Source organism: Ursus americanus, chromosome 12 (assembly GCF_024610735.1).
Source record: "Ursus americanus isolate L20-20 chromosome 12, mUrsAme1.1.p, whole genome shotgun sequence".
Taxonomy (NCBI): domain Eukaryota; kingdom Metazoa; phylum Chordata; class Mammalia; order Carnivora; family Ursidae; genus Ursus; species Ursus americanus.
Genome location: NC_142138.1, coordinates 37,209,182 through 37,231,686, shown reverse-complemented (window position 1 = coordinate 37,231,686; position 22,505 = coordinate 37,209,182). Strand labels below are relative to the sequence as shown.

General features: G+C 38.7%; 1 protein-coding gene across 1 annotated transcript in view; it reads left to right on the top strand.

Moving 5' to 3' along the window:
* The window catches only part of CTBS (chitobiase), a 41,499-nt gene that overhangs the window by 8,286 nt on the left and 10,708 nt on the right, over positions 1-22,505 (top strand). The window contains exons 2-3 of the mRNA XM_045801914.2: positions 9,279-9,417; positions 9,906-10,114. Of these exons, the coding sequence (XP_045657870.1) occupies positions 9,279-9,417; positions 9,906-10,114 (348 nt within the window). The remainder of the gene's footprint in view (positions 1-9,278; positions 9,418-9,905; positions 10,115-22,505) is intronic.

Here is a 22,505-nt window from a genome sequence, read left to right as displayed (position 1 = left end):
TTTCAATTTCTTTTATCATTGTTTTATAGTTTCAAAATACAGGTCTTTCACCTCCTTGTATAAGTTTATTCCTAGGTATTTTATTATTTTTGGTGCAATTGTAAATGGGATTGTTTTCTTAATTTCTCTGCTACTTTGTTATTAGTGTATAGAAATGTAACGGATTTCTTTGTACTGATTTTATATCCCAAAATCTTACTGAATTCATTTATCAGTTATAGTAGTTTTTTTTGGTGAAGTGTTTAGGGTTTTCTATATTATGTAATCTGTATTATATTTCTGTATTATGTCATCTACAAATAGTGACAGTTTTAGATCTTCCTTACCAACTTAGATGTCTTTTTATTTCTTGTCTGATTGCTGTGGCTAGGACTTCCTGTACTATGTTGACTAAACGTGGTGAGTGTAAACATCCTTAGTTTTGTTCCTGATCTTAGGGAAAAAGCTCTCAGTTTTCACCATTGAATATGATGTTAGCTGTGGGTTTTTCTTATATAGCCTTTATTATGTTGAGATATTTTCCCTCTAAATTTGTTTACAGTTGAATAGATGTTGTACTTTGCTGAATGCATTTTCTGAAACTATTGAAATGGGGGCGCCTGGATGGCACAGTCGTTAAGTGTCTGCCTTCGGCTCAGGGCATGATCCTGGCGTTCTGGGATCGAACCCCGCATCAGGCTCCTGGCTCCACTGGGAGCCTGCTTCTTCCTCTCCCACTCCCCCTGCTTGTGTTCCCTCTCTCACTGGCTGTCTCTCTCTCTGTCAAATAAAGAAATAAAATCTTTTAAAAGATGAAACTATTGAAATGATCATATGGTTTTTATCCCTTGTTGATGTGATGTATCATGTTGATTGATTTGTGAATATTGAACCACTCTTCTAGCCCAGGAATAAATCCCACTTGATTCTGGGGAATGATGTTTTTAACGTAGTGCTGGATTTGATTTGCTAATAGTTCGTTGAGGACTTTTTGCATCTATGTTCACCAGAGATTTTGGCCTATATTTTGTTTGTTTTTTGTTTTTTTGTAGTCTCTTTGTCTCGTTTGGGTATCTGGGTAATGCTGACCTCATTGAATGAATTTGGAAGCTATCCTTCCTCTTCTATTTTTTTTGTAATAGTTTGAGAAGAATAGATATTAACTCTTCTTTAAACGTAGAATTCACCTGTGAAGCCATCTGATCCTGGATTTTTGTTTGTTGTGCATTTTTTGATTACCGACTCAACTTCATTGCTGGTAATCAGTCTGTTCAAATTTTCTATTTCTTCCTGATTGGAAGAATGTTATATGTTTCTCGGAATTTATCTATTTCTTCTAGGTTGTCCCAGTTTTTGGCATATTGGCATATATATTTCTGTGGTGCTGGTTGTTACTTCTATTTCTGATTTTGAGTCTTCTCTTTTCTTTCTTTCTTTTTTTTTTTTTGATAGTTTTGGCTAAAGTTTATTAATTTTGTTTATCTTTTCAAAGTCATGGCTCCTGATTTCATTGATCTGTTCTAATTTTTATTATGTCCCTCCTACTGGTTTTGGCTTTTGTTTGTTCTTCTTTTTCTAGTTTTAGTTGTAAAGTTAGGTTGTTTATTTGAGATTTTTCTTGCTTCTTGAGACAAGCCTCTATTGCTCTACAATTTCTTCTGAGAACAGCTTTTGCTGCATCCCAAAGATTCTGGATAGTTGTGTTTTCATTTTCATTTGTCTCCATGTATTTTATTTCCTATTTCCTCTTTGATTTCTTGGTTGACCCTCTCATTGTTTAGTAACATATTGTATTACCGCCATGTATTTGTGGTCTTTCCAGATTTTTTCCTGTGGTTGATTTCTAGTTTCATAGCATTGTGATCAGAAAAGATGCATGGTATGACTTTTATCTTTTTGAATTTGTTGACTTATTTTGTGGCCTCACATGTGATTTATCCTGAAGAATGTTCCATGTGCCTTTGAAAAGAATGTGTATTCTGCTGTTTTAAGATGGAATATTCTGAATATATTTATTAGATCCATCTGGTTCAATGTGCCATTCAAAGCCACTGTTTCATTGTTGATCTGTTTAGATAATCTATACATTGATGTAAGTAGGGTGTTAAAGTCCCCTCCTATTATTGCCATTGATTACTTCCTTAGTTATTAGCTGCTTTATGTATCTGGATGCTCTCTTGTTGGGTGCATAAATGTTTACATTTGTTATTATCTTCTTGTGGAATTGTCCCTTTTATTATTACAAAGTGTCTTTGTCTCTTGTTATAGTCTTTGTTTTAAAGTCTTTTGTCTGATATAAGTATTGCTACCTCAGCTTTCTTTTCATTTCTGTTTGAATGAGAAATGCTTTTCCAACCCTTCACTTTCAATCTGCATGTGTCTTTAGGTCTAAAATGAATCCCGTATAGGAAGCATATAGATGGGTCTTGCTTTTTTTTTTTTTTTTAGTAGGCTTTATGCCTAGTGTGGAGCCCAATGTGGGCTGAGATCAAGAGTCATATACTCAACCGACTGAGCCACTCAGGTGCCCTGGGTCTTGCATTTTTATCCATTCTGACACCTTATGTCTTTTGATTGGAGACTTTAGTCCATTTATATTCAAAGTAATTATTGATAGGTATGTACTTATTGCCATTTTGTTACTTGTTTTTCAGTTGTTTTGTAGTTTTTCTCTGTTCCTTTCTTCTCTTGCTCTCTTCTCCCACAGTTCCTTTCTCTTTATTTTTTGTATATCTATTTCTGGTTTTTGATTTGGTTGACTTGGTTACCATTAGGTTTATATATAACATCTTAGGCATATATAGTTTATATTAAGTGGGTAGTCACTTAAGTTTGAATCCATTCTAAACACTAAATTTTTATTCCTCTCCCCTTCATGTTTTCAGTATATGGTATCCTACTTTACAACCTTTTAATTTGTGAATTCTTTGACTGATTTTTATAGATATACTTTACTGCTTTTGTGTTTCCTACTTTTCTTACTCTTTCCTTTCCACTGAGAGAGTCCCCTTTAACATTTCCTATTTCCTATAGCACTGGATTAGTGGTGATGAGTTCCTTTAACTTTAGTTTGGGAAACTATCTTTCCTTCTATTCTGAAGGAAACCCTTGCTGGATAGAGTATTTTTGGTTGCAGGTTTTGTTTGTTTGTTTGTTTAGCACTTTGAATATATCATGCCACTCTTCTCTGGCCTGCAAAGTTTCTGTTGAAAAATCAGCTGATAACCTTATGGGATTTCCCTTGTATGTAACTGTTTGCTCTTGCTGCTTTTAAAATTCTCTGTTGACCATTACCTTTTGCCATTTTAATTACTATGTGTCTTGATGTGGCTTGATTTTGTTGGGGGCTCTCTGTGCCTCCTACATATGGATATCTGTTTTCCAAGATTCGGGAAGTTTTCAGCTATTACTTCTTCAAATACATTTTCTGTCCCCTTTTCTCTCTCTCCTCCTTCTGGGATCCTGATAATTCAAATGTTATAATGCTTGATGGTGTTGTTGAGTTCCCTTTAATCTATTTTCATTTTGGGTTCGTTCATTCATTCATTCATTCATTCATTCATTCATTCTCCTATTCAGCTTGATTGCTTTCCATTACTCTGTCCTCCAGGTCACTGATCCATTCTTCTGTTTCTTCTAGTTTAGTATTTATTCCCTCTAGTGTTTTTTAATTTCAGTTATTGAGTTCTTATTAGAACTTAGATAAAAGAACCTGATTGTTTCTTTTTGATGTTTTCTGTCTCTTCGTTGAGGGTTTGACAGAGGTCTTTCACTCCTTTCTCAAGTCCAGTGAGTATCTTTATGATTGTCACTTTGAATTCTCTATCAGGCATATTACTTATCTCTGTTTCATTTAGCTCTCTTTCTGTATTTTGTCCTGTTCTTTCATTTGGGGCATATTCTTCCCCTCGTTTTCACTCTTTGTGTCTGTTTCAGTGTGTTAGGAAAATCAGCTGTATCTCCTGCTCTTGAAAGTAGTGGCCTTATAAGAGGTTCTTTTGTGCTCTGCAGTGCAATGTCCCCTTTTCACCAGAACCTGGTGCTTCAGGGATGTCTCCTATGTGTGTTGTATGCACCCTGGTATTGTGGCTGAGTTTTTGCCTTCAGTCCAGTCATCTGCAATGGCTCTTTTTGCTTGTTGTTGGCAGAGCTTAATATCTGTGTTGTTAGAGGGTCAGTCTGGAGCTGCCTTTGGCTTGAGTTGAGTTGACCAGGTGTTTTCCAGGGATGCAGTAGCATAGAACTATAGGATACTTTTTCTGTGTGGTTCCCTGAGAAGCTTTGGTGGTAGTTGTGGGGGAGGGTGAGGGCAGGCACCAGATGTCTGCCCCTAGCCTACTGCTGGTGCTACAGTTGGACTGGTCTGTGTAGTTATCTTCCCTTCTCCCAAGGGCAGGAGTCATTTTGGAGTGATGCTGGTCCCTGTTGGGACTGCTTGTAGACTCCAGGTTTGTGACACCTCTTTGGAGGGGCTCAGGCTAAGGCTGTATTGGAGGGGGTAGGTCTGCAGAAGAATGTGGGGGCAGGATGCATGGTGCCAGCATGGGGTGTGCTGGTCCAAAGTGGGAGAGGAGCTACAGCCATCCAGGAAAACTCCTGCCAAGGCCAGCCAGTTTGTGGAGGGGCAGATATGCAGAAGAACATGGCGGTGAGGCATGCTGCTAGCAAGCTAGGTGGGGAGTGTTCCAGCAGCATTGTCTTCTGCAGTTATCTGTGTATCTAGACTAGGGGAGGGAAATGGTACCTACCAGCTCTTTTGTTGTTAAAGTGTCCCAAAGATCCCTGCCCCTTCGACACACACTATTATTAAGTAAATCTCCTTCTTGTGTACCCCTGGTGTTTTTCAAACTGCTGCTCTATGCTGTGTCTCAGAGGGGCTATTTGGTGTGCTGTCTCTTTAAGGGTGAGAACTCAGTTTCCTATTGCCCTCTGGCTCTCGGAGCCAAGCCAGCTGATTTTTTTAAAGCTCTGGGTACTAAGCCCCTTTGATTGTAAGAACTCATGAAATTTGCCCCTCCCATTTTCAAAGCCAAATGTTATGGGGGTTTGTCTTCTCCATGTGGGTTCCCTGTGCCTGGGGTGCCTGGTGCGGAGTCTGCTCCCCACTGCTACCTGTACCTATGGCATCCCTCTCTCCCAGGGATAGTCCTGTGGGTCATTTTGGGTCCTGACTACATCTCCGTCCTTCCTACCCTCTTTGATGTGCTCTCTTCTTTTATATTTAGTTGTGGAGAGTCTTTTCTCTCAGTCTTTGGGTCATCAGGGCTCAAAAATAAGCATACTTAAGTAGAGCAATCTTATCACAATGCACTCTCTGGAGATTTTGTTGGATGAAAAGCACCTCCATAAAAAGTCTTCTGCCTCACTGAAAAGACCCTTATCAGGAACTGCAAACCAATCCTTGTGCCATGAAACTCCAGGAAAGAGACTCTTAGATTCATGTAACACATCTAAAGAAAGCACCAAACCATAACTGGACCTGCACACCATCTGATGACATGAAAGTAAAGATATCCTGGAATTGAAGCAGATGATATCTGATGAGACAGCTTTCCTATGATGTCTGGACCAGGCCTATGTACCTTTTTCTCACCATTGACGCTTCTCTCTTTTTTTGTGGGAAGACGATGCCTCCTCTGCATTTCCCAAGCCCTTGTGGAAGGCAGAAACCTCTTCTTTTGATTATAGATTTTTGGAAACAGCTTCATCATGATCCTGGGACAAATTCACTTGCTTTATTTTTGAAGGGTTAGAAAGTTCAGAATTCACCAAAGTCTTTCATCTGAACTATTAACTGATTTTAGATTCTTATCCAGATTCATGGTTTCTGAGTTTGCAACCACAGACTGTATTTTCAATAACACATTTAATTCCAAACAGTCTTTTGAGATAACAATACTGTTGTAAAACATCTTTGAGGTTGTGCTGTTTTGCAAAAAGTTCATCAGCCATTGCTTCATGTTTCTACCTGCACTGTAACTTCTCAAGATGCCTCAGTTAATTCTTTCAATGTGCTCTTGTAGTATTTATGATTCTGTTTTCATGGTCTCTTTAAGTGGAGCCTGCTGGGAGGCATACATGGTTCTAGGTTTGCCTTCATAGAGTCTTTCTCACTTAAGTTGGAAAAAGTGTCAATAAATATTTCAGTGGCTACTTCCAGACCTACAGTCCTGGTTTAGAACCATTATACAATTTGGAATTGGTATGTTACTTCTGTTTTGTATATTTAATTTTTATTTTGTTGCCAGTCAGACTTTTAAAAAATGTTGTATCCACTAATGTGATGCTGGCTCAACCCTTTGAGATGATTTCCAACACTTAGGACCTTGAGTAGATCCTACTTTAGGTGGGAGTACCTGAGAGGTTCTCCCTCCTAATCCTCTTGTTACTCAAATGTCACCTTTAGTGCTTTCCCTCCAATATAGGATGTGACAACCAGGGGAAGATCCTTCCTGGTACTGAGGGACAAAACCACTAAATGTGGAAAACTTCCCTCTTGATCAGCGATGCTTTCAAAAAAAGATCTCGATCAAAAGTGGGAAATGTGACAATTAACAAAAGGATAGCTCATTTAGAATGGAGTTGGAGGTCTACAGGGGGAGCTGTCATGTCCTGCCACTCATCAACTGCAGACCCAACATAAAAAGCAGGGGTAACTTGCACATGGATTCTACTTTCTTATCTCAGCAAGAAGGAGTTCCTTCTCCCCAAGTAGAGCCCAGGTAGTTAGAGACTGTCAAAACTCAGCCAATGAAAAACCACTATATTTCAAGTTTCTAGTTTATTCCAATTGACTTTTCATTTAGAACAGCCTTCTCAATTTCCCCCTTACCTCTATAAGAGCATTCCCTCTCCTTTGTTCTGCAGATTTACCAATGCTCTTGCCATAGCTTGTTTGTCCTGGATTGTAATTCTCTGCTATTCCCAAATTTAGTTTTTTGCTGGTAAAATAACTGGCAGTTTTATTTTTAAGGCTAACAGTCCAAAGAGTAACTCTTTTTTAAAGACAGGAACAATTTCCAGTTCTTAATCTAACAGATTTTGAAGCAGAGGTATTTAAGTGCCAGTAGAAAAGTATATGTATATTGCTTAGGAGAAGAAGTAGAGGTAGTAAAGTGTTTGTAAAGAACCTACTTAGTGTGGAAACCTAACATCTGAAAGACTTATTTATTTATTTATTTATTTATTTATTTATTTTTTAAAGATTTTATTTATTTATTTGACAGAGAGACAGCTAGCGAGAGAGGGAACACAAGCAGGGGGAGTGGGAGAGGAAGAAGCAGGCTCATAGCGGAGGAGCCTGCTGTGGGGCTCGATCCCATAACGCGGGGATCACGCCCTGAGCCGAAGGCAGACGCTTAACCGCTGTGCCACCCAGGCGCCCCTGAAAGACTTATTTATTGTAGCCCCCAATACCTCTGTGGGCATTTGGAAAATCAATTATTCAAAGAAGCACAATTTTGTTCATTCATATGTTCATGGTAAATGGTCTTTTTAGCTACTGACCTATATTCTTCAAACACAGATTAGACTACAGTGCTCTTTTTCCTTATATTTTCAGTTGATTCATCCAGTTATATTTTTAGGATTTCTATTATATCACAAGCTCTCAGTATTCAAACATAAGCAATCTAAACAAATTCAATCTTAATTATCAGAATTAAAATAGGGGATAAGGTTTGTAATGGAAATGAGTCTAAAAGCTCCAAAAACAATGGATCTTTCCAATTTCACATTCTGTAATTTTTATTTTAGTGGGCAGCAGCCTAGGAGAAAAATGGGTTATGTAGAGTCAATTCTGAAAAGTAAAAAATAAAATAAAAATGTAAGGAAACTGAGAAAATTAAGAAATATCTGATTTAACTCTTACACCTAGTTCTCCCCCACCCTTCACCCATCCATTCTCCTCACAATGACCCAGGGATTACTGATCTCTCCCCCTTTCTCATTTGTTAATGCAAATCTTATGTCCCTCCCCTGCTTAAAACACTCTAATAGCTGGCTGCCCATTCATCTCAGGATAAAATACAAAATCCTCAGTGCTCTACAAAGCCCTACTTGATCTTGTCACTACCTACCTTACTAGTTTTATCTGATTTCGTGTACTTTCAGGATTTCTGTGCTCCAGCCACATTGATATTCTTTTGGTTCCAGAAATTCAGAATTCTTCTGAGGTATTGAGACATTTGCCCTCTTTTGTTTCCTCTGCTGAGAATGCTCTTTTTGTTTATAGGTAACCCTCCATCGTGTCTAGGTCATTGCACAGATTTCAGCTTTCCCCCAAAGTGTGTAGTTCTCAGAAGTTTTCCTGCCCTACCAGGGTAGTAGGCCCCCTTTGATGCTGTCATGGCTTGCCTGCATTCCCATGTAGCCCTTAACACTATTGTAATTGAACCGCTCATGGACCGGGTCTCTTTAAGTTCTGTCACTAATGTCTAGCAATATACATTCCCTAGACCTTACTGGAATTCAATAAGTATTTGCTAAATCAATGAGTTAACACCTTATTTGGAATAAAATGATCAGTGAGACTTCTGTGCTTCTAGAATTATCTGTGGGGTGAAAATACTGGTGAAACATAACATCCACCACCTTAGAACTATTCTAAGAAGTCTGTTTCACCAAAAACCATTCATAGTAAATGCAATATCTGGTACATTTGTATAGATGGAGTGGCTCCACCTGCAGCAGCCAGAAATGAATATTAATCAATCTCCCTTTCTCTTACTTTACTCATTCAGTTAGTTACAAAGTCCTGTTAATTTCGTCCTTAGGATCTTCCATATCTGTTCATTTATCTTATTTATCTCTGCCTTTCTATGAGTTTAATTTGAGGTCATCATCATCTTTTGCATAGATTCTTCTAACAGCTTTCCTATTAGTTATTCTTTGCACACCTAAAATGTATATATTCTCCTTTTAAAAGGCTTTGCCTCAGGATAATGTACTAATTTCTCAAGAGGGCTTACAAGGCCTTTTGTGACTTAACCCTGCCTACCACTCTTTTGTTCGTTACTGCTATCTCCTTCCAAATTCAAGGTGTCAGCTGTACCCAATACTTAGGTAATCACCATGCTTTCTCTGCTTCCAGGTCTTGGCTCTTTCCACTATTTCTTCCTAGCCCTACTTTTGAGGCCTGGCTAATTTGTCCCACCACCAATTATATTAGGACACCTCTGTCTTGTTTGCCATTGTACTCTTAATGCCTGACATATGATCAGTATTAATGTTATTTTGGGTTGTCAGCATTGTATTCTTCTTGTTTTTAGTGATGATGATTATCTTTATTGTTTTGGCAGGTGTTTGTTTTTGATGTTGGAAGTAAAACTTGGAAATTTTATGATTGGTCACAGATCACAACTGTGGTGATTTTTGGAGAATATGATCCAGAACTCATGTGTTATGCTCATTCACATGGGGCCAGAGTAGTGCTAAAAGGTGAGTTACAGTTCTTACCAGATGCGTCCAGCCAATTGGTAAGTTTACCTGCATTGTGTGCCATCCTGACCTTCCAAAAAAATTCCCTTTTCATGTTTATCTGGTATATTTTTTATCATCCTAAAATTAATCTTAGATAGATTCATTTCACAGATAGTTATTTTTAAAGAATTAAATAAGCCACTATGATTTTGAGCAAAAAAAAAAAAAAAAAAAAGCGAATCCTAATTAGCATGATGACTTTCAGCTAGTCATAGTCATCAATTTCTACTTCTAATTTGAGAATTATACTACTGATTATTCATGATGTTATTTTGGAGATTGAGTAATGATTTTCTATTATTTTTGAATATTATTTCTCTTCTTGGAAAACTTAAATTGGGGGCTTAGTATTCCAAAGTAATGAGATGTTTTAAAGGTTTTGTGAAATAAATGTCATTAAACGGCAAAAAGCATATGTGCACAAAAGATGTATATTTCTTCCACAGGAGGTGCACCCTTAAAGAATAGCACTGATCCTATTTTCAGAGCATCCTGGATAGCCCAAAAAGTTAAGTTGGCCAAAACACAATATATGGATGGCATTAATATAGACATAGAGCAAGAAGCTAATTGTTTATCACCTGAATATTATGCATTAACCACTTTAGTCAAAGAAACCACAGACTCTTTCCATCGTGAAATTAAGGGATCACAGGTAAAAGTTCATTTGTTATTTTTTTTTTGGAAACTCCTATTTTTCCTACCAAAATGTATTTATGAAGGTGTGACTAATAGAATCTCAGTTTTACTGAGTAGGAAAGAACTTCACATATATCCGAAAAATATTTTCTGGAAATTTTGAGGTTCTTATTAGAGAAGTTTTACAGAATTTTAATGTGCTCTATTCTCTGTCCATATGAAGACACAGCATTGAGATTGTTCCCCCTACTTGCCTTGCAGCAGGGTTAGAGATATTAAATAGGCAATTAGATCAGCAAGAATCAGGAAGTGCTTAGCTGTCCAGGCCCTGCTTTCACCAGAGCAGGACAGAAATAGCTCTTGCCTAAGAGTAGATATTGTTCTGGGGAAGTGTCTCACTTGCTTCATAGGTTCTGGATTACTTGTAAAGCACCTGATGTCCGAGAAAGCTCAAAGGACTAACTCCATAGAATTTGAGAGAGCTGCGACAAAGGCTTCCCCATTGCCATAGTGAGCATGATTAGAGCAGATGACCACAGCAGGAGGCATCTTGCCAGGCAGTATATGGGTAATAAAAGATAATGTGGCCCTGCATCAGTGATCTCAAACCTGGCCACATATTAAGATAACCAAGTCTGTCTGTCTGTCTGTCTGTCTTTCTTTTTCTTTTTTTGAGAGACAGAGAGCATGCATGTATGCAAGCAGGCAGGGGAGGGTCAAAGGGAGGAGGAGAGAGAATCTTAAGTAGGCTCTGTTCTCAGCACAGAGCCTGGTGCCGGGGCTTGATCTCATGACCCTGAGATCATGATCTGAGCTGAAATCAAGAGCCAGACACTAATCAACTGAGCCACCCAGGCACCCCAAGATAACCAAGTCTTTAAACACACACACACACACACACACACACACACACACACACACACACTGCAATAAAGCAAGTCAAATGAATTTTTTGGCTTTCCAGTGTGTATAAAGTTATGTTTACACTGTACTATAGTCTATCGAGTATGCAATAGTATTACATCTGAAAAATAGATACCTTGATTAAAAACTAATTTATTGCTAAAAATGCTAACTATCATCTGAGCTTTTCAGCAAGTTGTAATCTTTTTGCTCGGAATGGGTCTTGCCTTGATGTTGATGGCTGTGGCTGATCAGGGTGGTGGTTGCTGAAGGTTGGGAAGGCTGTGGCAATCTCTTAAAATAAAACAACAATGAAGTTTGCTGCACTGATGGACTCTTCCTTTAACAAACAGTTTCTCTGTGGCAATGCAATGCTGTTTAGCATTTTACCCAGAGTAGAACTTCTTCCAAAATTGGAGTAAATTTATGCAATACTCTAAATCTTTTGTTAGTTCAACAATCTAAACGGCATCTTCACCAGGAGTAGATTCCATCTCAGGAAATCACTTTCTTCGCTCATTCATAAGAAGCAATTCCTCCTCTGTGAAAGTTTGATCATGAGGCAGCAGCCATTCAGTCATATCTTCAGGTTCCACTTCTAATGCTAGTTCTCCTGCTATGTCTACAACATCTGCAGTGACTTCTTCCATGAAAGTCTGAAACCCCTCAACATCCTTCATGAGGGTGGGTATCAACCTGCCTGTTCCAAACTCCTCTTACTGTTAATATTTTGATTTTTTCCCCATGAATCACGAATGTTCTTAATGGCATCTAGAATGGTGACTCCTTTCCAGAAGGTTTTCAATTTACTTTGCCCAGATCCTTTAGCAGAATCGCTGTCTATGGCAAACATAGTCCTACTTAATTTGTTTCTTAAATAAAAAGATTTGAAATTTGGAATGACTCTTTGATCCATGGGCTGCAGAATGGAAGTTGTGTTAGCAGACATGAAAACGTTCATCTCATTGTCCATCTCCATCAGAGTTCTTCAGTGAGCAGGTATGTTGTCAGTGAACAGTCATATTTTGAAAGGAATCTTTCTACAGTAGTCTCAACGCTGGGCTTAAAACATTCGGTAAACCGTGTTGTAAACAGATGTGCCCTCAGCCAGGCTTTATTGTTCCATTGATAGAGCACAGGCAGAGTAGATTTAACATCATTCTTACGGGCCCTGGGATTTTCTGAGTGGTCAATGAGAATTGGCTTCAACTTAAAGTCACTAGCTACTTTAGCCCCTATCGAGAGACTCAGCCTGTCCTATGAAGCCTTGAAGCGAGGCATTGACTTCTTTCCAGGTATGGAAGTCCTAGATGGCATCTTCTTCCACTAGAAGACTGTTTTGTCTATCTTGAAAATCTGTTGTTTAGTGTAGCCACCTTCATTTATCTTAGCCAGAGTTTCTAGATAACTCACTACAGTGAGTTATCAGCACTTGCTGCTTCACCTTGAACTTTTTTTTTTAAATGGAGAAAACTCCTCCCCTTAAACCTCATGAACCAACCTCTGCTGCTCCAAACTTATTTTTGCAGCTTCCTCACTTCTCCCAACCTTCACAGAATTTAAGGCCTTATTCTCTGGATTAGGCTATGGCTTAAGGGAATGTCGTGGCTGGTTTGATCTTCCATCCAAACCACTGCATCTTTTTCCATATCAGCAATATGGCTGTTTTGCTCTCTTATAATCCATGTGTTCACTGGAGTAGCACTTTTTATTTCCTTCAAAAACTTTTTGCTTTCACAACTTGGCTGTTTGGCATCAGAAGCCTAGCTTTCAACCTATTTCAGCTTTTGACATACTTTCCTCCCTAAGCTTAATCATTTCTAGCTTTTGATTTGAAGTGAGAGATGTGTGACTCTTCCTTTCACTTGAACACTGAGAGGCCATTGTGGAGTTATTAATTTGTTCTAATTCCAGTGTTGTTGTGTCTCAGAGAATAGGGAGGCCCAAGAAGAGGGACAGAGACAGGGAAACAGCCAGTGGGTGGAGCAGTCAGAACACACACATTTATGGGTTGTTTGGCATCTTATATGGGCATGATTTGTGGCACCCTAAAACTGTTACAATAGTAACATTAAAAATCACTGATCACAAATCAGCGGAACAAATAATGAAAAAGTTTGATAAATTGTGAGAATTATCAAAATGCGACACAGAGACATGAAGTGAAAAAAATTCTTTTGCAATAATGGTGCTGATAGACTTGCTTGATGCAGGGTTGCCAAAAACTTTAAATCTGTTAAAAAAAAATGCAGTATCTGTGAAGCACAATAACATGAGGTATACCTTTTCAAGACTGAACAGTGGGATTTTTTTGAAGGTGGGGACCAGCTCCTTTTATCTAACACAATGTTAAAAATTGTTTATTTAGTGAATAAATGATACCCGCCTTTCAAAAATTTTAAATCTAGTTAAGTAGGAAATATATACATATGAAATATATATTCTATTTCATATAAATCGGTTTAGAGTCACTGCTTTATACTGAGAATCACCTAATTATTAAAATATCTTGAAAGAGTAAGTGTGGCATAGAGCCCAGGAACTGTATTTTTACTGTGTGTGTGTGTGTGTGTCTGTGTGTGTCTCTGTGTGTGTTTACTGCGCTAGGTGATTTTGGTACAATTGGACAACATGAATTTGAGATTCATTGGAAAATAATACATGATGTAAGGATTGATTTCTCTGTGGCTTTATGTAGTAAGGAAGTTTTGTCAGTGTAGAATTTGGCTTTTCAGCTGAGTACAATTTATTTATTATTTATTTATCCCACCCGCCCCCACCGGCAACTATCAGTTTGTTCTCTGTGTTTAGAAGTCTGTTTTTTGTTTCTTCCTTTGTTCACTTGCTTTGTTTCTTAAATTCCACATATGACTGAAATCACCTGGTATTTGTCTTTGACTTATTTCACTAGGCATAATACCTTCTAGGTCCATCCATGTCGTTGCAAAGGGCAAGATCTCATTCTTCTTTATGGCTGAGAAATATTCCATCACATATAGAGAGGGAGGGAGGGAAGGAGGGAGGAAGGGAGAGAGAGGGAGAGACAGACACAGAAACACACCCACATCTTCTTTATCCCCTCGTCTATGGATATACACTTGGATAGCTTCCACATCTTGACTATTGTAAATAATGCTGCAATAAGCAGAGGGATGCATATCTTTTTGAATTAGTGTTTTCATTTTCTTTGGGTAAATACCCGGTAGTGGAATTAGTGGATCATATGGCATTTCTATTTTTAATTTTGAGGAAACTCCATACTGTTTTCCATAGTGAATGCATCAATTGACATTCTCACCAACAGTTCACAAACATTCTCCACATCCTTGTCAATACTTATTTCTTGTCTTTTTGATAGTAGCCCTTCTGATAGGTGAAATCTCCTTGTGGTTTTGATTTGCATTTCCCTGATTAGTAATGCTGAGCATCTTTTTATGTGTCTGTTGGCCATTTGTGTGTCTTCTTTGGAAAAATGTCTATTCAGGTCCTCTGCCCATTTTTAGTTGGACTATTTGTGTTTTGGGTGTTCTGTATATTTTTTATATATTTTGGATATTAACCCCATATTGAATATATCATTCGCAAAGATCTCCCATTCAATAGGTTTTTCATTTTGTTGATGGTTTCCTTCACTGTGCAAAAGCTTTTTATTTTGTTGTAGTCCCAATAGTTAATTTTTGCTTTTGTCTCCCTTGCCTGTGAGGCATATCTAAAAAAATGTTGCTAAAGCTGATCTCAAAGAGATTACTAGCCATGTTTTCTTCCAGAAGGCTTTTGGTTTCAGGTCTCACATTTGGGTCTTTAATTCACTTTGAGTTTATTTCTGTGTACGGGTGGAGACAGTGGTCCAACGTCGTTCTTCTGCATGCAGCTGTCTTATTTTCCCAGCACCATTTGTTGAAGAGACTGTCTTTTCCCCATTGTATATTCTTGCCTCCTTTGTTGTACGTTAATTGACCATATAAATGTGGGTTTATCTCTGGGCTTTCTGTTTGGTAACATTGATCTCTGTGTCTCTTTTTGTGCCAGTACCATATTGTTTTGATTATTATAGCTTTGTGTAGAGTATTTTGAAATCTGGAATTGTGATCCTTCCAACTTTGTTCTTTGTACCATAAGGATTTTAGTAGTATTTATTCTAGTTCTGTAAAATAAATAAATAAAAAGTAAAAAATGGTTCTTGTATTTTGATAAGGATTGCATTAAATCTGTAGATTGCTTTGGGTAGTATGGATATTTTAACAGTATTAATTCTTCCAATCCATGAGCGTGGAATATCTTTCCATTTGTTTGCGTCATCTTCAATTTCTTTCATAAATTCAATTCAATTTCTTTCTTTTATAGTTTTTAGAGTATAGGTCTTTCACCTCTTTTTTTTTTCTAACTAGATTTTATATATATATAATTTTATTATCATATGTTAGTCACCATACAGTATATCATTAATTTTTGATGTAGTTTTCCATGATTCATTGTTTGCATATAACACCCACTGCTCCATGAATTCATGCCCTCCTTAATACCCTTCACCGGGCTAGCCCATGCCCCCACCCCCACCCCTCTAAAACCCTCAGTTTGTTTCCTGGAGTCCATAGTCTCTTGTGGTTCATTTCCCCCTCTGTTTACCACCCCCCCTTCATTTTCCCCTTCCTTCTCCTAACTATCTCTCTGCTATTCCTTATGTTCCACAAATGAGTGAAACCATATGATAATTGTCTTTCTCTGCTTGACTTATTTCACTTAGCATAAGCTCCTCCAGTCCCGTCCATGTTGATGCAAATGTTGGGTAATCATTCTTTCTGGTGGCTGAGTAATATTCCATTGTATATATGGACCACATCTTCTTTATCCATTCGTCTGTTGAAGGGCATCTTGGCTCCTTCACAGTTTGGCTATTGTGGACAATGCTGCTATGAACACTGGGGTGCATATGGCCCTTCTTTTTACTACATCTGTATCTGTGGGGTAAATACCCAGTAGTGCAATTGTTGGGTCATAGGGTAGCTCTATTTTTAATTTTTAAGGAACCTCCACACTGTTTTCCAAAGTGGCTGTACCAACCTGCATTCCCATCAACAGTGTAAGACGGTTCCCCTTTCTCCACATCCTCTCCAACATTTGTTGTTTCCTGCATTGTCAATTTTTGCCATTCTAACTGGTGTGAGGTGGTACCTCAATGTGGTTTTGATTTGAATTTCCCTGATGGCTAATGATGTTGAACATTTTTTCATGTGTCTGTTAGCCATTCATATGTCTTCATTGGAAAAGTGTTCACATCTTCTGCCCATTTTTTTAATTTGATTATTTGTTTCTTGGGTACTGAGTTTGAGAAGTTTTCTTATAGATCTTGGATACCAGCCTTTTACCTGTAGTGTCTTGCAAATCTGTTCTCCCATTCCATGGGTTGCCTCTTTGTTATGTTGAATGTTTCCTTTGCTGTGTAGAAGCTTTTTATCTTGATGAAGTCCCAAAAGTTCATTTTTGTTTTTGTTTCCCTTGCCTTTGGAGACGTGTCATGAAAGAAGTTGCTGTGGCCAATGTCAAAAAGATTGCAGCCTGTATTCTCCTCTATGATTTTGATGGATTCCTGTCTCACATTGAGGTCTTTCATCCATTTGGAGTTTATCTTTATGGTGTGAGAGTGGTCAAGTTTCATTCTTCTGTATATAGCTGTCCAATTTTCCCAGCACCATTTATTGAAGAGACTGTCTTTTTTCCACTGGATGTTTTTTACTGCTTTCTCAAAGATTAGTTGACCATAGAGTTGAGGGTCCATTTCTGGAGTCTCTATTCTGTTCCATTGGTCTATATGTCTGTTTTTGTGCCAGTACCATGCTGTCTTGGTGATCACAGCTTTGTAGTGTAGCTTGAAATCAGGCAACGTGATGCTCCCAGCTTTGTTTTTCTTTTTCAACATTTCCTTGGCAATTCAGGGTCTTTTCTGGTTCCACACAAATTTTAGGATTGTTTGTTCTAGCACTTTGAAAAATGTCATTGGTATTTTGATCAGGACGGCATTGAAAGTGTAGATTGCTCTCGCTAGCATAGACATTTTAACTATGTTTATTCTTCCGAACCATGAGCATGGAATGTTTTTTCCATCTTTTTGTGTCTTCTTCAGTGTGTTTCATCAGTGTTCTGTAGTGTCTAGAGTATAGATCCTTTACCTCTCTGGTTAAGTTTATTCCGAGATAGCTTATGGTTTTTGGTGCTATTGTAAGTGGAATCAATTCCCTAATTTCTCTTTCTTCAGTCTCATTGTTAGTATACAGAAATGCAACTGATTGGGGCACCTGGGTGGCTCAGTCGTTAAGCATCTGCCTTCAGCTCAGGGTGTGATCCCGGCGTTATGGGATTGAGCCCCACATCAGGCTCCTCCACTGGGAGCCTGCTTCTTCCTCTCCCACTCCCCCCGCTTGTGTTCCCTCTCTCTCTGGCTGTCTCTCTCTCTCTGTCAAATAAATAAAATCTTAAAAAAATGCAACTGATTTCTGAGCATTGATTTTGTATCCTGCCACGTTACTGAATTGTTGTATGAGTTCTAGTAATTCGAGGGTGGAGTCTTTTGGGTTTTCCACATAAAGTACGGAAGTATGCGAAGAGAGAGTTTGACTTCTTCTTTGCCGATTTCTTTTGTTCCTTTTTGTTGTCTGATTGCTGTTGCTAGGACTTCTAGTACTATGTTGAACAATAATGGCGAGAGTGGGCATCCTTGTTGTGTTCCTGATCTTAAGGGAAAGGCTTTCAGCTTTTCCCTGTTGAGAATGATATTCGCTATAGGCTTTTCATAGATGGTTTTTATGAAATTGAGGAATGTACCCTCTATCCCTGCACTCTGAAGGGTTTTAATCAGGAAAGGATGCTGTATTTTGTCGAATGCTTTTTCTGCATCAATTGAGAGGACCATACGATTCTTGTCTCTTCTCTTATTAATGTGTTCTATCACAGTGATTGATTTGCGAATGTTGAACCACCCTTGCATCCCAGGGATGAATCCCACTTGGTCATGATGGATAATCCTTTTAATGTACTGTTGGATCCTATTAGCTAGGATCTTGTTGAGAATTTGACATCCACATTCATCAGGGATATCGGTCTATAATTCTTTTCGATGGGGTCTTTGCCTGGTTTTGGGATCATGGTAATGCTGGCCTCATAGAACAAGTTTGGTAGTTTTCCTTCTGTTTCTATTTTTTGAAACAGTTTCAGGAGAATAGGTATTATTTCTTCTTTGAACATTTGGTAGAATTCCCCGGGGAATCTGTCAGGCCCTGGACTCTTGTTTTTTGGGGGGAGGTTTTTGATCACTGCTTCGATCTCTTCACTGGTTATTGGTCTATTTAGAGTGTCAGTTTCTTCCTGTTTCAGTCTTGGTAGTTTATAGGTTTCCAGGGAGGCATCCATTTCTTCCAGGTTGCTTAATATATTGGCATATAGTTGTTGATAATAGTTTCTAATGATTGTTTCTATTTCCTTGGTGTTAGGCGTGATCTCTCCCCTTTCATTCATGATTTTATTAATTTGGGTCCTTTCTCTATTCTTTTGAATAAGTCTGGCCAGTGGCTTATCAATCTTATTAATTCTTTCAAAGAACCAGCTTCTAGTTTTGTTGATCTGCTCTACTATATTTCTGGTTTCTAATTCATTGATCTCTGCTCTAATCTTAATCAGTTGTCTTTTCGTGCATGGCTTAGGCCTGTTGTTTTGTTCCATCTCCAGCTGTTTAAGGTGTGAGTATAAGGACTGCATTTTAGATTTTTCTGTTCTTTTGAGTGAGGCTTTGATGGCTATGTATTTCCCCCTTAGGACTGCCTTTGCAGTGTCCCATAGGTTTTGGACTGATGTGTTTTCTTTCTCATTGGTTTCCATAAATTGCTTAAGTTCTTCTTTAATTTCCTGGTTTACCCAAACATTCTTAAGCAGGGTGGTCCTTAGTTTCCAAGTGTTTGAGTTTCTTCCAAATTTTTTCTTGTGATTGAGTTCCGGTTTCAAAGCATTGTGGTCTAAGAATATGCAGGGAATAATCTCAGTCTTTTGGTGTCGGTTGAGACCTGTTTTGTGACCCAGTATATGGTCTGTTCTGGAGAAAGTTCCATGTGCGTTCGAAAAGAATGAGTATTCTGTTGTTTTAGGGTGGAGTGTTCTGTATATATCTATGAGGTCCATCTGGTCCAGTATATCATTCAGAGCTCTTGTTTCTTTGTTGATTTTCTGCTTAGATGATCTGTCTATTGCTGAGAGTGGAGTGTTGAGGTCCCCTACTATTAACGTATTATTATCTATATGTCTCTTTATTCTGGTTAAGAGTTGGCTTATGTAGTTGGCTGCTCCCCTGTTGGGGGCATAGATATTTATAATTGTTAGATCCTCTTGTTGGATACATCCTTTAAGAATAATATAGTGTCCTTCTGTATCTCTAACTACAGTCTTTAGCTTAAAATCTAATTTGTCTGATATAAGAATTGCTACCCCAGCTTTCTTTTGAGGTCCATTGGTATGAAAAATGGTTCTCTATCCCTTCACTTTCAGTCTGGTTGTATCTTTAGGTTAAAATGAGTCTCTTGTAGACAGCAAATGGATGGGTCATGTCTTTTTATCCAATCTGCAACCCTGTGGCGCTTTATGGGAGCATTTAGGCCATTCACATTGAGAGTGATTATTGAGAGAGATGATTTTAATATCATGTTGCCTGTGAAGTCCTTGTTTCTATAGATTGTCTCTGTAAATTTCTGTCCTTTATCACTCTTTAGGTCTTTCTACTTTTATAGAACCTACCCCGCCTTAATATTTCTTGTAGAGCTGGCTTGGTGGTCACATATTCTTCAGTTTCTGCCAATCTTGGAAGCTCCTTGTCTCTCCATCCATTCTGAATGACAGCCCTGCTGGATAAAGAATCCTTGGCTGCATGTTCCTCTCACTTAGTGCTCTGAATATGTCTTGCCAGCTTTTTCTGGCTTGCCAGGTCTCTGTAGACAGGTCTGATGTTATTCTGATGTTCCTCCCTCTGTATGTGAGGAATCTTTTCCCCCTGGCCAATTTCAAGATTGTTTCCTTGGATCTAAGAGTTGCGAATTGTACTATTATATGTCATGGTGTTGGTCTGTTCTCATTGACCTTGGGAGGGGTCCTCTCTGCTTCTTGGACACTAATGCTTGTTTCCTTCACCAGATTAGGGATGTTCTCAGCTACAATTTGTTCAAATATCTCTTCTAGACCTCTTTCTCCACCCCCTTGGGAATCCCAATAATTCTGACATTGGAAAGTTTCATTGCGTCAGTAATCTCCCATAGCTTTTTTTCATGAAAATGGAGGTTTTTTCCCCCATGTTACCTCTCTTGTCTTCGTTTCTATCATCTCATCCTCTAACTCACTAATTCGTTCTTCTGCCTCGTTTACCCTGGCCGTCAGACTGTCCAGTTTAGACTGCATTTCATTCATAGAATTAAGTTCCACCAGATTCGTTCTCATTTCAGCCCTTAGAGATTCTATATTTTCATTAATATTTTTCTCAAGCCTATACATCACCCTGATAATTGTTACTCTGAAACCCATTTCTGACATCTTGGTTATAGTCATATCCATTAGTTCTGTGGCAGAGGCCACAGTCTGTTTCTTTCCTTTATTGGGGGGTTCCTCCTTTTTGTCATTCTGGTGAGGTGTGGTTGCAGGGATGTACAGAGTCCAAATTATTGGCAGGACCCAAGCAAGATGCACCTGCCTGCCTTCTGGGGGAGGGGCCTGCTGCACTGATACTCAGGCAACCCTGTTTGGGTAGGGTTGCCCTGCCCCCTGTTTGGGGGGGGGGGAGATAGGCTCAGTGAGAACTGTTTCTTTGTGGGGCTTTTGTTCTCTGGCAGCTTTCCCTGGCGGCTTTCTGTGTCTCTTGAGAGAGAGCAGCAGTGACTGTATCCAAACCTCTGTCTCAGAACCAGAGATCGCAGTCTGATCTTCATTGAGCTCTCCAGGTCACACTGACTCCGTTTCTGTTGGCGCTGCTAAAAACCCGCAGCATCCTGGTTTGTGTGCCCCACAGCCACTCTCCTAGTCCTTGCTCCCAGGGCCTGCACGTCTCTGCCCTTTGTGCTTCTAAAACCGCCAGCCACCCCTGGTTCGCACGCGCACTCCCGAGCTCCCTGTTTCAGTGTGGTTTCCCCGCCACTGGTCTCCTAGGCTGACCCGCACCCCAGTGCGGGAGGCTTCTGCCTTCCCTGGGCCCGAGTGTGGCGGCTCCCTCCCTCTTCTGTTTATCTTCTGATATCTGCCCGCAGACTCTCGGCTCCCTGCTTCATACCTAGAGACCAAGCACCAGAGATGTTCACTTGTAGAGATCCAGATGTATCTTCTTACGTCTCAGGCTGATTTCGTTGGTGTTCAGGATGGTCTGGTATATATCCAGCTTGATTCAGGGGACCAGTTGAAATAGGATCCCCTACTCCTCTGCCACCTTTCCCCCCTCTCCAGGTCTTTCACCTCCTTGGTTAAGTTTATTCCTACGTATTTTATTTGATTCTTGGTGCAATTGTAAATGGAATTATTTCTTAATTTCTCTTTCTGCTACTTCATTATTAGTGTATTGAAATGCAACAGGTTTCTGTATATTAATTTTGTATCCTGCAACTTTACTGAACTCATTTATCAGTTCAAGTTTTTGGTGCAGCCTTTAGGGGTTTTTTATATATAGTATCATGTCATATGAAAATAGTAACAGTTATTATTTCTTCCTTACCAATCTGGATGCCTTTTATTTCTTGTTTGATTGCTGCAGCTAGGACTTCTAATACTATATTTAATAAAAGTGGGGAGTGTGGACATCCTTGTTTCTGAACTTACAGAGGAAAATCTCTGTTTTTCACCATTGAGAATAATCTTAACTGTGGGTTTTATCATATATGGCCTTTATAATGTTGAGGTATGTTACCTCTAAACCCACTTTGAGAGTTTTTATCATGAATGGATACTGAATTTTATCAAATGCATTTCTGCATCTATAGTTATGATCATATGATTTTTATCTGTCACTGTGTTACTGTGGTGTATCATGTTGGTATGTGGATACTGAACCATCCTTGCATCCCTGGAATAAGTCCTACTTGCTCTTGGTGGATGATTCTTTTAATACGTTGTTGAATTTGCAATAATATATTGTTGAATATTGGTTTGCTAATATTTTATTGGCTTGTTTTCTCTTTTTTGTATTGCTTTTGTCTTGTTTTGGTGTCAGGGTCTCATATAATGTGGAGTCTTCCTCTTTTTTTGGAAGAGTTTGAGAAGAATAGGTGTTACCTCTTTTTTCAATGTTTGATAGAATTCACCTGTGAATACATCTGGTTCTGGACTTCTGTTTTTTTGGGAGATTTTGGATTATAAATTCAATTTTGTTGTTATTAATTGGTCTGTTCAGATTTCTTTTTATTTCTTCCTAATTTCATTTTTGGGAGGTTCCATATTTCTAGGAATTTATCCATTTTTTTTTAGGTTGTCCAGTTTGCATATAGTTTTTTGGT